Genomic DNA, 13046 nt, shown 5'->3' with positions numbered 1-13046 from the left:
AAAAAAAAAAAAAAAAAAAAAAAAAAAGGCTAGGGTCCCAGCACCCACATGGAAACTCACAGCAGTCTGTAACTCCAGTTCAGGGGATCTAATACTTTCTTCTTTTTTGGCTTCCAGACACCAGGCATACATGTGGTGCACTTACATACATGTAGGCAAAACACTGAAGACATAAAATAAAAAATAATCTTAAAAAAAAAAAAACCTCAGCCTTCACTGTTAGAGTTTACAAATCTTAGGTTGATATAACCAATTAACCTATCAATCAACAAATAGGAGAACGCTAAGAAAAATTACCTTTAAACTCTAATACCAACCTTTTGGAAAGTACCACTTGTCCAGCATAGCATCATTCTATGACCTCAAAGACTAAAAAATACTGGCCCCCACAATATACCCCCACCCTTACCTTTGCTGACAAGGATTCTGTAGAAATTTCACTAGTTTAATAACTTGCCCACCATTTTTAAAAAGGTGATGGCCTGAGATGGAATTTTAAGCTTTAGTTTTGATAGGTGGCAAACTTTGAGACTAAGTTTTAGTATTAGTATGTAAAGATTATGATGCCAGACAGATGGGGCGTGGGTGAGCAGAGACAGAAGACTCTGGTATTTTACTACTCCCTTGAGGGTTCACAATGGATAATGTAGTAAAGGCAGAAGATCTGAGCATTTTTCCACCAGCAGCCTGTGACATGAGGACCCTTCCAAGGATAGCTCCCCAGGAGCTCCAACTTAAGTAGAACTCCTATCTAAATGACTCCAGTGTTCACACTGATCTCACTCTTAAGCCATCAAATTCACAACCAAAGGTCAATCTGGATTTTGTATAGTTCCTATTACACGGAATCACCTCAACAATTCCATCTCTAAATTATACCTTCAATTACTTCCAGGTATTTTGAAGAGGTAAGATAGTTTTAATGAATTGTTATATGAAAATACTACAAGTCAAATTAAATGCTTCTTTTTATTTTTCAGGGTTTGTCTTCAATATTGGGAGAGTTTCAAATCCCCTTGACTAAAATAGCAAATCTCAAGAATGTTCTATGTATGCTTTCCTTCATAAATATTTATAATTTCTTTTAAAGGTATGTGATTTCCAAATATTATTAATCTAAAAATAATTCAATTAAAAAAATAATTTTGGAAGTTTTTTTCCCATAATTATTCCAAATCTAAAAACCCTAATCTTTTCTATTGGATCCTCGAAACCACTAAAAGGCACAGCAGTGACTGATGAAGGTGTGCATGAGTCAGGACACAAGGTCACATCCTTTCTACGGTGTGTGGTCCTGTGAGGATGGAAAATGGAAGTGGCAGGTATCCTTATCCTGTGCAAATCAGTGAGGAAAAAATGAACACAGCCATCTTCTAAATAACAGCCTCAGTGTCAGAACCAAGAGATCCCCTCTGAATCATGTCACAGACTCACATAAGCATGACACGGGACCAAATTACTACATACTAGACATTTCAGAATGTGGCATACCCTAAACCTACCACATCCTAACTAGTGGCTAGACTTGAGTGTCATCCAAATTCTGTGCGAAAGGTTGAAGGGTGCGAAGAAACCAATAATACCTCAAGTAATCTACTCTTAAAGTTATTTTTTAAAATGCGTCTGTCAGCCACAGGTATAACCATTCCCATTATCTAAGTAAGAGTGGAGAATGTTGGCATGGCCAACAAAAACTAAGAACATATAGTAAAAAAGACAATGCAGGTTATGTAACATATAATTACAATAATTTAACAAATATTAAGTTGTGTATTTTTCAATGCTAAAAAGCAAGGCCTTTAAAATTCCATTGCCTTAGAATGTTTCTAAGTAGTTACTTTAAATGTGATTATTTCCTAAACCACACAAGAGTAAAATAGAGCATTTATTGATGGAATAACAAAAGTGCTTTTCTTAAATATTCTTCAAAATACATTTGTACAACTTACAATAATATATCCAAAATAACTGTATATACAAAACATTACCTAGTTCTTAATGTATGTGCTTTTTTCCCCAAAAATTACAAAGTAACTTCTTTTTAAATTTTTTTCATTTCTTTTCTTTTTTTTTTTTTTTGGCAAAGTTCAACCTTAACAGAGCTGACAATTTTAAAGGTTGGTTTAAGAAAATATAACCTGAGGGAAACTGACACGCAAGAGCCAATGATAAGCAGAGGATTTGGAGAATAGTTTTAGTTTGTTAAATTAAAAAAAAATTAGTGATACTTTTCACATTACAAAAATAAACCAAAATGAAAAGGTCACTGTAAAATGATGGAGAGGATCTGTAGACTGTTTTAGTATTTCAAATAGCCAACAATGCATGTCAAAGAATGAATGCAAGATTACAACAGTCTTGTATTTACTTTGTATTTGGAGAAGACAGTGAAATAAGTGGCCACATTCTATTTTCTTTTAATTAATTGCTATTAATGTGGTTGATTTGATTGGCTCTTCGGTGAATTTCATCCAAGAAGTTCTCCAGCTGTTCTATTAGCATTCGTTTTTTAAACCTGTGTGAGAAAAATAAGAGGATTCTCAATTACTTCTTAATGGACAGCATACATAAACTAGCATGTTTCAAGGAAAAAAAATGATTTTGGGAAAGATTATTTTCAAGTAGAATGAAAATGAAATCCAACACAACTCATGAGACCTCCACCCTATACAAAGAACTAATTAGGCAACTGAGGAATGCTGAGAGCGGGAGAAATATGTCTTCCTCCAGCAAGAGTACACCAACTGGTGATGCAGTAACAAATGCACAGCCCTGAAAACATACATACAACTAACATTATACAGATCAAGCAGATTATATTTATATACTTAAGAAAAAAATATATAAACAAATACACACAGATATATGTATGTAACAACAGTTAATGGTACAAGAGGCTATGGATTTGAAAGCAAGCAAGGAGAGTATATGCGAGGTTCTAGAGAGGAAAAAGAGAGACATCTCATAATATTATAATCTCACAAAGAAAATACTTTCTAAAAAATTTGTTGAGTGCAAGGTGGTCGCGGCGCATGCATTTAATCCCAGCACTTGGGAGTCAGTGGTAGGTGGATCTCTGTGAGTTCGAGGCCAGCATGGTCTACAGAATGAGTTCCAGAACACAGAGAAATTCTGTCTCCACCCCCACCTCCCCAAAGACAAAAAAAAAAAATTATTGAGGACTAGCAAGATAGCTCAGAAGATAATGAGCCACACAGCCAACCCTGAACCGTGATGACTTGAGTATTCAATCTCGACTCCTAAAAGTTGTCCTCTGACCTCCACATGTGTGCCAAACATACAAAATAAAGTGGTAAAAACTTGATGAGAGATTTGTAATTATTCTTCATACCAGAACAAAATTACAGTTTTCTCTTAAAAGAATGAATCTAGTCCTAGGAACAATGTTACAGTGGTCATTCTTCCTACCACCAAAAAGGAAAATAAAAAGGAGAAAAATACTAATATATACAAGGATTCTAAACATTATAGTAAAAGATCCCAAAGTAATTACTGTAGTACCATTTAGTCCGTTTTGAAAACTGAGTGTTAAAAAAAATAAATACAAGGAAGAAATGCAAGTTCCTACAAAATGGAAATGAAAACTGGTAGTAGCATTTAAAAATCACAGTGTTCTACTACAATTTGAGGAGTAGGGGCATCAAGTGTAATAAGGTATCTACAACACAAATATACAGCAAGAAATGTTTTCCTGTACTAAATATAAGTAGGTGAAAATTATATACACAAAATTATTACTATCACTGGGTTTTTTTATATACACAAAATTATTACTATCACTGGGTTTTTTTTTAATATCTTAAAATACTAGATGATCTGTTCCTACTTCTTTCTTACTTGTAAACTGATTCAATTTTAAAATAATATAATAATTTACAAAGGAAAGAACCATAATCCCTCAAGGGTTTATGTGTCTATTTCAATGAACAACTTTGAATTTGCTAAAAGGGGGAAGAGGTGAGGGAGAAATCTCACACATTTCAATGAACTAAATGCATGCATAAATCCAAGTACATAACAAGTGCCATTCAAACATATACAGACTGAAACACATTCATTAGTGTTCACTAACAAACAAGCTTCTTTACCTGGATGCTTCCTTAATGACATTCTGTAAAAATATTAGTCTTGTTTGTAAACTGCCTTGCACATGCTTCAGTAAAGTGAAGATTCTTTCATATTCTTAAAACAAGAGAAGGAAAAGCAATTAACTGGCTTTTATTTGTATTCTCAGTGTTTCTCCTGCAGCTTTTTTGCACTGAGATATACTCAGTCAAAAGTATTCCCCACAAAAATGTTACCACTGTTAACAGGTGCCCTACTTGTTAGATGTGTGCATGGAAGTATGCATCGCCAAAAATTAAACTTTCCAAGCACCTTTTTGTTGTCCACCCCCAAAACTTCCCAGTATAAGACAGCAGCCAGCCTAGAGGTGAATTAAAGAGCTCTGCAGTCACCCAGAGAAACAGGCAATCAGTCTTTATCATTTAAATTATAACTCTTAACACATCAGAAGGAGAAAACCCTAAAAGGTTCCAAGTTTTTACATCTAACTCCATCCCAGAGTCTACAACTTCCTGAATACCCTTCTACGACATTTCCCTATACCATCACAATGGTATATCCTGAACAGAAGCCAGTACTTCTACTCAGTTCTTGTGCCCAAAGAGTTCTCTTGCACGACAGTCTTAATGACTTTGGTTTTGGGCTAAAGCACATCAAGGTATCTATCATAATTCATGCATAATGATGGGTGGTAGAGAGAAACTTGACAAACACACAGGTTTTGAAGGGGACTTGCAGAGAACTGAATTTTAGGCTATATGGCTACCCTACTTGTTAAGACACCCTGTCAACTCGACACTCAAGCATTTAGTAGTATTCACCCATCTGTTTGGGTTACCTGTTCTACTACTAAGATTTGTCACGACTCTGGGTCCCTGTCATGGCAGCTACTCCATCTCTATAGTCTTTTTTAGCTGGATTCCCTGCTGTCTACCATACTGGAGTACCATGAGCACCAAAATTATTCAGTGTTTTCTAGCTAAATAAAAACTTAAATCTTACAGAATTCAGATAGTACTTTAAGACTAATCTAGAATCAAATATATGCTTTCGTGAATTTGACTTGCTTTTGCTTACTGGAACACATAAAGAAATCAACTAATTCTACATACTTCTTCCTGGCTTTCGGATCTCTTTCATAATTTGTGCTTTTAGTTCAGTGTTGACTTCTTCATGGCTTCTGCAATGCACTGATTTCTTTCCCTTGCTGAGTGAAGATGCTGGTATACTCTCTTCAGCACTTTGTTCTTTATTTCTTGGCTCATCATGATTTTCTAAAAATCCACCAACAGTGAGGTCATTATTTCCTAAATGTTCATGACCAAGGGCTTCTGTATGATTGGTTGATGGTTCCAGAAGATTGGCTGGAGATGTCAGAAATTCAGTATCCATAGTATTTGGTGTCATGTCTGATGAAAGCTGGTCTGCAACATGATTTTCAACCACATCATCTACTGCTGAATCATTAGTGGCTTCTGAAATGAAACCCAAGAAATGGGGCCAAAAGTGAGAACCAGTATTAAAGTACACAATAAAAATGCTCAAGTAACACAATTACCACAAATAACTCATTTCTTAGACTAAAACATACCAACAATGTGATAGGACTCTAAGACTTTTCCAAAGATACAGCATATCAATATGAAGCATTCATAAACACAAACCCTGCAATTCTGTGCTTAGAAATTTAAAACAAAGCCTATTTTAGCTTTCGATTTTATACCTTATTTTAGCAATTTTATTAAACAAGTTTTCAGTACTTCAGAAAAAAATACATCACTAAAATTGTCATTGTCACCTTTACCTTAGAGTCCTACCCACCTCATCTTAAGCCTCTTTTAGTCTTGTAAACATGCTATTCTTAGACAAATAAGCACTGAATGGCGTTTCCTGCTCAACATTCTGCAGGCACACCTCACAGCACATGGTTTTTTACATCCCCAGCCATGCAATACTTTGGTGCCCACTTCAGCTCATTAGATCAGTAGACACAAAAGTTTACCAGCTTACCAATAAATACAAGATTCTTAGACATGACTCCTAACGTTTGGATTGTTCAACAGCCTCCAGAGCAGCAGCTGAACTTGTTGTTCTATATCCCAACGTAAAGACCTGGTTTCCACATGCTTTCTTGAACAACAGTCCCACAAATCCACCGCTCTCCTCCTTCCATCATCTCCTTTCTAAATTCTACCCCATGGTTTGCAAACACTTCTTTACTAATAGTTCTCCACAATCTAAGGTCAAGGCTAAAAACCATAATAATTTCTGCTTTAATGAAAACCTAGCTCTCCTATTTAAAAATTAAAAACAAGAATACTGTTCTCCTTTTCAATTCTGAGTGTACAAGTGGGACATTACAGCCAGTGACTCCTTCACTTTCTAAATGTAATTTCAAATTTTCTATTTAATTAAAAAAAAAACCCTCTTATACTTTTGAGCAATCTGTTACTTACCTAATCCCTTTGTCATTATCTTCATATTGAACCCGGTGCACATGCTGTCACTCCATCTACTGTACATTCTCAAGCCCCTCCTGACATTCTAGGTTCTCAAAGTAGCATTAGCTCCAGTCGAGCCTCTCAAATGCTTCCTTTGTGCCCCAGCCTTGATGTGCACGATAACATGTAGTTTAACTAGGACCCTAGGAACACCTCACCAAGATCTATGCAGAGCATCATCTATCAAAAAAACTTTCAGTCCCACTTCCACCTGTCCCATTTGACACAAATTCAGAGATGGAGGTGCAACCCTCTGCAGTACTCCAGCTCGACTTCTACTCTAGCAGCTCCCCCTCTTTCTTCTAACAATCTGACTGTGCTATATAGTCACTTTCTTCTTTATGAGGCTTATCCCCATGATAGGTCACTTTTTACCAGTGTCCCAATGATCTAGTTCTAACACCCTGCAAGATGGTACATCAGCCAAGTAAAACACCACACTTAATGGCTAGTTTAACCTGACTGCTAGATGCAGACAGACCTTGAATTGGAGTGATAGCAACTGCTGGAAATGGGAGCCAGGTCTGCAGGGGTGGTCCCAATTACCATCTAGGCCTAGATCTTCACCACTGCTTAGCAAGCCTACCACAAAATCTTCTCCCTCTCCCAGATACTATTCAGCTTCATTCTCTTTTTTCAATCTCCCTTTATCTCAGTAGTATACCTACTTTCTATTTATAGGAGAAAAGCAAAGCCTTGGAATCTCTTCTACACCCTTGTCCCTAATTTATTCCCAAACCCATTTTGTTCAACAGAAAGAAGCAGCATTCTTTTATTAGAACTCTGGGCCATTTCCTCTTGCCTTTATGGTGGAGATTATAGCCTATTTCATCTTTATTTTGACCTTTCTCTATAATGTGTCCATCATGTCAGGATTTAAACATTCTCAAAGCAAAACCACCATTTTCATCTCCATGAACTTTTCTGGACCACTCGCCAGCCTCTCTATCCTTCAGAGCCAAACTTTAAGTTGTTCATACTCATTGTCTTTATTTTTCTCTTCTCACTTTCCCTTCATCCCATTTTTGAAGCTTTCTGTCCTTTACTCCACAAATAAATAAATTAAAGTATTACTGGTAAAACAGCCAGAGACCAAAAGATGTTTTGATGGAGGAAGGTCATTGGTTAAAAAATAAAGAAACTGCTTGGCCCTCATAGGTTAAAACATAGGTGGGAGGAGTAAACAGAACAGAATGCTGGGAGGAAGAGGAAGTGAGCTCAGAGGCCATGCTCCCCTCTCCCGGGCAGATGCAATGAAACAAGCCGCCAGGTCAGACATGCTGAATCTTTCCCGGTAAGACTGGTGCTACACAGATTATTAAAAATGGGTTAGGCAAAATATGAGAATTAGCCCGTAAGAGGCTAGAGCTAGTGGGCCAGGCAGTGTTTAAATGAATACAGTTTGTGTGTTGTTATTTCTGGTGTAAAGCTAGCCGGGCGGGAGCCGGGTGGGACGAAAAGCAGGCCTGCAGCTCCTCACAACAGAATCTAATTTTCTTGGTCTGTTTTTAAGGCATTTGAAATTGCCAACACACTATGAAATTCATACTCACTGTTTTCCCAACTTGCCTATTGTTTCTCAAGACACACACTATCAGGTTATAATCATCTGTATTTACTAACTAGCCCCTGTGGACGCATACTAGTAACACTATAACATTAACTATCCCGTCTGCATCCATAGCCTCCAGTTATTTTATACATTGTCTTTTTTTTTAAAACATTTGATCTTATCTGACTCTGGTCCAAATGAGGCCCTTGCATTGTAACTGGGACTCTATAAACCTTTTGTACCTCTCTTTTCACCTTAACAACAAAAACAAAACAACAGATTTTTTTTGTCCTATAAGTTTCCCTATTACTTTAATTTTCTGACTCTACCCTCTTCCGTACTTAACATGTTTTTCTGTCTCTTTTATTTCCTATGGAATTATTGGATCCTGAGGCCTGATCACTCTGATATTCAATAGAGGGTAGAGGAGAAGGATCAGGCCTATTTAAGAGGGAGTATTGCAAAATTCCATCAAATGGTACATAATATTGGATGTCTCTCCATTTAAGATATGAGCCAGTGGGGGGGGGTCACTATGTAGAACTAATAAAAACACTGATTTATTAAGTTTTCTATATCCCCATATATATTCTCCCTGATATTGCACATTATATTCAAATATAATTATGAAATCCTAATTAACCAGGTTATCACCTCCTTCAAACCTTTCAATGGTTTCTCACTGTCCTTGGGATAAAATAAAATAGAGAATGTTCACAACAGGTTCCAAGGTCACCCATGATCTGGATTCTAGACATCTTTCCAATCTCTTCTTACTAAATATTCCCAAAACCAACGCTATAATGGAATTCTTTGGTGTCTCCTTAATACTTTTCTCTTTATATATATTTTATACATATTATCTTTAGACTCTTCAGCATAGGTAAAGCTTTAATTTACACTCATCTACGAACATAATGTTCTTAGGAAATTAATTCTTCATGTTAAATGCTTCCACAGTATAATCTCTAACATTTATCACACTTGTAATTGATGGACTATGAATTTCCTTGACTTCTGTGAGGACAGAGATCACTACTGCCTTGCTCACATCTGTAATATAGTATAATATACATCTAATAGTTAGTTGTTGGGTTTTAGCTAGTAGTGACAACACTCCTTCCAAAACCATTTGTGAAATACTTGAGATTTACTAACATCATTTTAGAGCATAATATATAATATAATAAAGCATGACTATATAAAGTGTTCATCAAAAATACATCCAAAAGCTACTACACACCAATTCACAATAAACAATACTCACTGGACTTTGCTGAACAATCTTTTTCTGTTTCTATTATAAAAATCTCTTCCCTTAGGAAACCCAAAATAGCAAGTAGTATTTGAAAGCCCCAAAGTGCTACCTTTATTCAGAGGAAGGGGTTTAATAAGACCTGGCTGTGCTTGAGTCATAGGTGCAGGCGGTCCTTTCCCTCCAATGTGACTATTCACAGCAGGGCTCTGCCGCCGGCCTCGCAACAGTGGAGAAGCACATCGGCGTCTCTTCGGGATCCCTTGCATGCTTGGCTCTCCAGGCCGTTTGTGTTTATTTTGAGGTCCAGCCACAAATTCATCTGCTTCATCTATCATCATACCCTATTAACAGATATAAAATGTTCTTGGATTTATACATATTTTTTAAAACGTAATGGTCACCACTTATTTTAACTGATGACTATACATTTATAGCATATAGTGTAATAGCTTGACTTATGCATACAGTGTAGAAAGGTTTACTTAAGAGCTGGCAAGACAGAATAGCAGGTAAGGGTGTTTTGCTTCACAATCCTGGGGACCTGAGTTCAGAGCTCAGAACCTACAGAAAGGTGGAAGAATCAGACAACTGACAGAAATTTATTTATCCTCTGACTTCCACGTGTGCCATGACATGAGCACACACACACATACACACACACACTCATACCCACCCACACAATTTTTAAAGACTTAATGTGGGATCAAAAGCTAAGAGCACTTATTACTCTTAACCAGTGGAAGGGAGAGGAGAACATGAGGGAACAGGATAATTGAGTTGGGGGAGGGACAGAGAGGGAGGACAAGGAAAGAAATATCTTGATAGAAGGAGCCATTATGGGATTAGAGAGAAATATGGTACTAGGAAAACTGCCAGGAATCTACAAGGATGACCCCAGCTAAGACCCTAAGCAATAGTGAAGAGGGTGCCTGAACTGGCCTTGCCCTATAATCGCACTGATGAGCACCCTAACTGTCATCACAGAATCTTCATCCAGTAACTGATGGAGCAGATGCAGAGATCCACAGCTAAGCACTGAGCCTAGCTCCCAGAGTCCAGTCGAAGAGAGGAAGGAGAGATTATATGAGCAAAGGGGTCAAGATCATAATGGGGAAATCCACAGACAGCTGACCCAAGCTAGTGGGAGCTCACTGACTCGGCATTGATACCTGGGGAACCTATCTAAGACCAAACTAGGCCTCTTTAAATGTGGGTGACCGTTCTGTGGCCTGGGCAGTATGTGGGCCCATGACTTATTTCTTGTGCATGAACTGGCTTTTTGGAGCCCATTCCCTATGGAGGGATACCTTGCTCAGACTTGATACGGAAGGGAGGAGCTTGGCCCTCCTCAACTTGATATGCCAGACTTTGTTGACTCCCTTTGGGAGGCCTTACCCTTTCTAAAGAGTGGATGGAGGGTTAAGTGAGGGGAAGGTGGGAGGAGCAGGAGGAGTGGAAGGAGAAGAAACTGTGGCTGGTAGGTAAAAGGAAAACAAAACACTTAAATAAAAAAATTTTTAAAAAGCAAAAATTTCCATTTACAATTTTTGAAATAAATAAGACTATTATTATTATTGATTACAATGTTGTCAATAGATGACTAAAACTTAGTCCTCAAGCTGAGACTTAGTACACCACTTAATCATTATCTTTCTCTTCTTCACCCTTCTCCCTGTAGCCTCTGGTATACTTTTCTACTCTATACCTAAAAAGAAAATATCCCTTTCTTGAATATCCATGCCATTTGTGTGGGGGCAGGTGTATTGATGTCAGCATGGATATGGACATGCATACTATATATACACACAGAAGTCAGGGGTTACAACCTCAAGCATCAGATCTCACCTTCCACTTTATTTAAGACATTAGATTAAGACACTGTGTGTTAGCTTAGCTGGTCGACTAGCTTCTGGAGGTCACCTGTCTCTAATTCCCAATTTGCCAGAAGTTCTGGGATTACAAATGAATGCTACAGTGTCTGGCTTTTCTATGGGTTCTGTGAATCTGAACACTGTTCTTCAGCCATGCATGGCAAGTCCTTAGCCCACTGGGCCATCTCCCCAACCTCTCTATACAGTTTTCTTATGTGGCACAACTAATCTCAATTCTTTAATATTAACACCTTTAATAAGATACTCTACACAGAAAATAACTTTAGCTAAATTGACAACAGCTATCACAAATAAGTTATATCACAGAACATTTCGGTTACCTTTTTATCCAATTTAAAGGGATTGCCAAATGTATGCAACCTTCGAGGCTGATCTGGATCAAGTTCTCTCAGTGGAGAAGGTACTTGCTTGAGGTACTCCTGGTAATTCCCCATTTGTGCTATAGGTACACTGTGCACTTGATCTTTTCAGAGAGAACATAACAAAAGTTACCCTCACTAATAATTACACTCATCCCATGTTACTATGTACTAAGTTAATATGGGGAAATTAAAAATATAACAAACTTTAAATCTTCAAAAGTAACATTAAAAATACTAATTTTATCTTCTAGGCAAAATATAGTAGAATTTGTAGAAAATAGTAAATTGGAATTATCAAATGAATATAAACCTGTAGAGAGAATGCTTAAGTCACAGCAAAGGCTGATGATTATGTGATCTGCAGTAGATGCCATAGATAAATCAAGAAAGTAGCAGAATATGCCATGAAATGGCCACCCGGAGTCAAAACTATCAAAAACTAAAATAATGCAACAAAATGACTCTAAGTGTCCATGTATCTGAAGGTATGAGGAAGGCTTAAAAAAAAGAAAAGAAAAAGAAATAAACTGGTAAGAGAATTTATAGCTAACAGTGACAGTAAAAAGGAAGGTAGAAAATATGAATTACCCTTTTTAAAAACAATTTATTTGTATATAAATTATTTTATTGTTTATGTATATCTGCATGAATGATCCTCCCCTTTAATGTCACTTGCTTGAATTAACGAAACTATAAGCCTGTAAAATTTATGTTACCATTCCCTTACAAATTATAAAGAAAAGTTATTTTACAAACAGAAATATTTAAAATCATACTCTAACCTTCATCCTGGCCTTTAAGAAATTTGCGGGTGCTCTTTAAAAGATTAGATCTCATTCTTGTTAAATGATCCAGAAGATTCCGTCTTGGTATATCATAAGCATTTCTAAAGGTCTGAGGCTTCAAATCCTACATAAACACATTCAAGGATAAAATATTTCTAAACAGAATTTAAAAGGGTCTAAAATCTCTTAGCCTACAGCACAAGACCAAAAATAAAATATAGAATATTTAAGTTAATTATGTAGTTTTTAAAGGGAAAAAAGAAAACAGACATATGATGTATTTTAAATACACTGTTTTAGGGCCAAATGATAGAAATTTTATGGCAAGGTCAACAAAATAATTTCAAATTCACCTTTAACTTTAAAGGCCGTTTAGTATGTTCTGAGTAAGAGAAGCAAATCACTTAACAAAACCCCTTAAACACTGGAAGGGTTTCTAAAAACTGCTTTGACATTCAAGCATGTGGGTGACAGCATCACACTTCCCTAGGCCTGATACCATCGATTCTTATTCTGTCCCAGGCACTAACTAACTACAGGTAGCTTTCTGCCTATGTGGAATCTTCCAACAGCTAAGTTTTCATATCTTTTTTTTTTTTTCTTTTTTTTT

At 36.7% G+C, this 13046-nt stretch overlaps 2 protein-coding genes across 5 annotated transcripts in view; one reads left to right on the top strand and one right to left on the bottom strand.

The window, feature by feature from the left end:
* The window catches only part of Serpine3 (serpin family E member 3), a 28121-nt gene extending 27020 nt beyond the window's left edge, over window positions 1-1101 (top strand). The window contains exon 9 of the mRNA XM_026783215.1: window positions 981-1101. Coding sequence (XP_026639016.1) covers window positions 981-1024 — 44 coding nt within the window. The 3' untranslated portion in view covers window positions 1025-1101. The remainder of the gene's footprint in view (window positions 1-980) is intronic.
* Window positions 1102-1956: 855 nt separating this feature from the next.
* Ints6 (integrator complex subunit 6) overlaps window positions 1957-13046 on the bottom strand; it is an 81024-nt gene continuing 69934 nt past the window's right edge. For 2 of the 4 annotated variants that reach the window (XM_005355545.2, XM_026783212.1), the window contains 6 exons: window positions 12434-12560; window positions 11610-11752; window positions 9507-9738; window positions 5199-5561; window positions 4110-4203; window positions 1958-2515 (listed from right to left, as the gene is read on the bottom strand). In XM_005355545.2, coding sequence (XP_005355602.1) covers window positions 2422-2515; window positions 4110-4203; window positions 5199-5561; window positions 9507-9738; window positions 11610-11752; window positions 12434-12560 — 1053 coding nt within the window. In that variant the 3' untranslated portion in view covers window positions 1958-2421. Of the gene's footprint in view, window positions 2516-4109; window positions 4204-5198; window positions 5562-9506; window positions 9739-11609; window positions 11753-12433; window positions 12561-13046 lie in introns of all 4 variants that reach the window. The other 2 variants (XM_005355547.3, XM_026783213.1) reach the window with 2 other exon arrangements.

This window comes from Microtus ochrogaster, chromosome 17 (assembly GCF_000317375.1).
Source record: "Microtus ochrogaster isolate Prairie Vole_2 chromosome 17, MicOch1.0, whole genome shotgun sequence".
Lineage (NCBI taxonomy): Eukaryota > Metazoa > Chordata > Mammalia > Rodentia > Cricetidae > Microtus > Microtus ochrogaster.
This window is presented reverse-complemented; position numbering and strand designations above follow the sequence as displayed.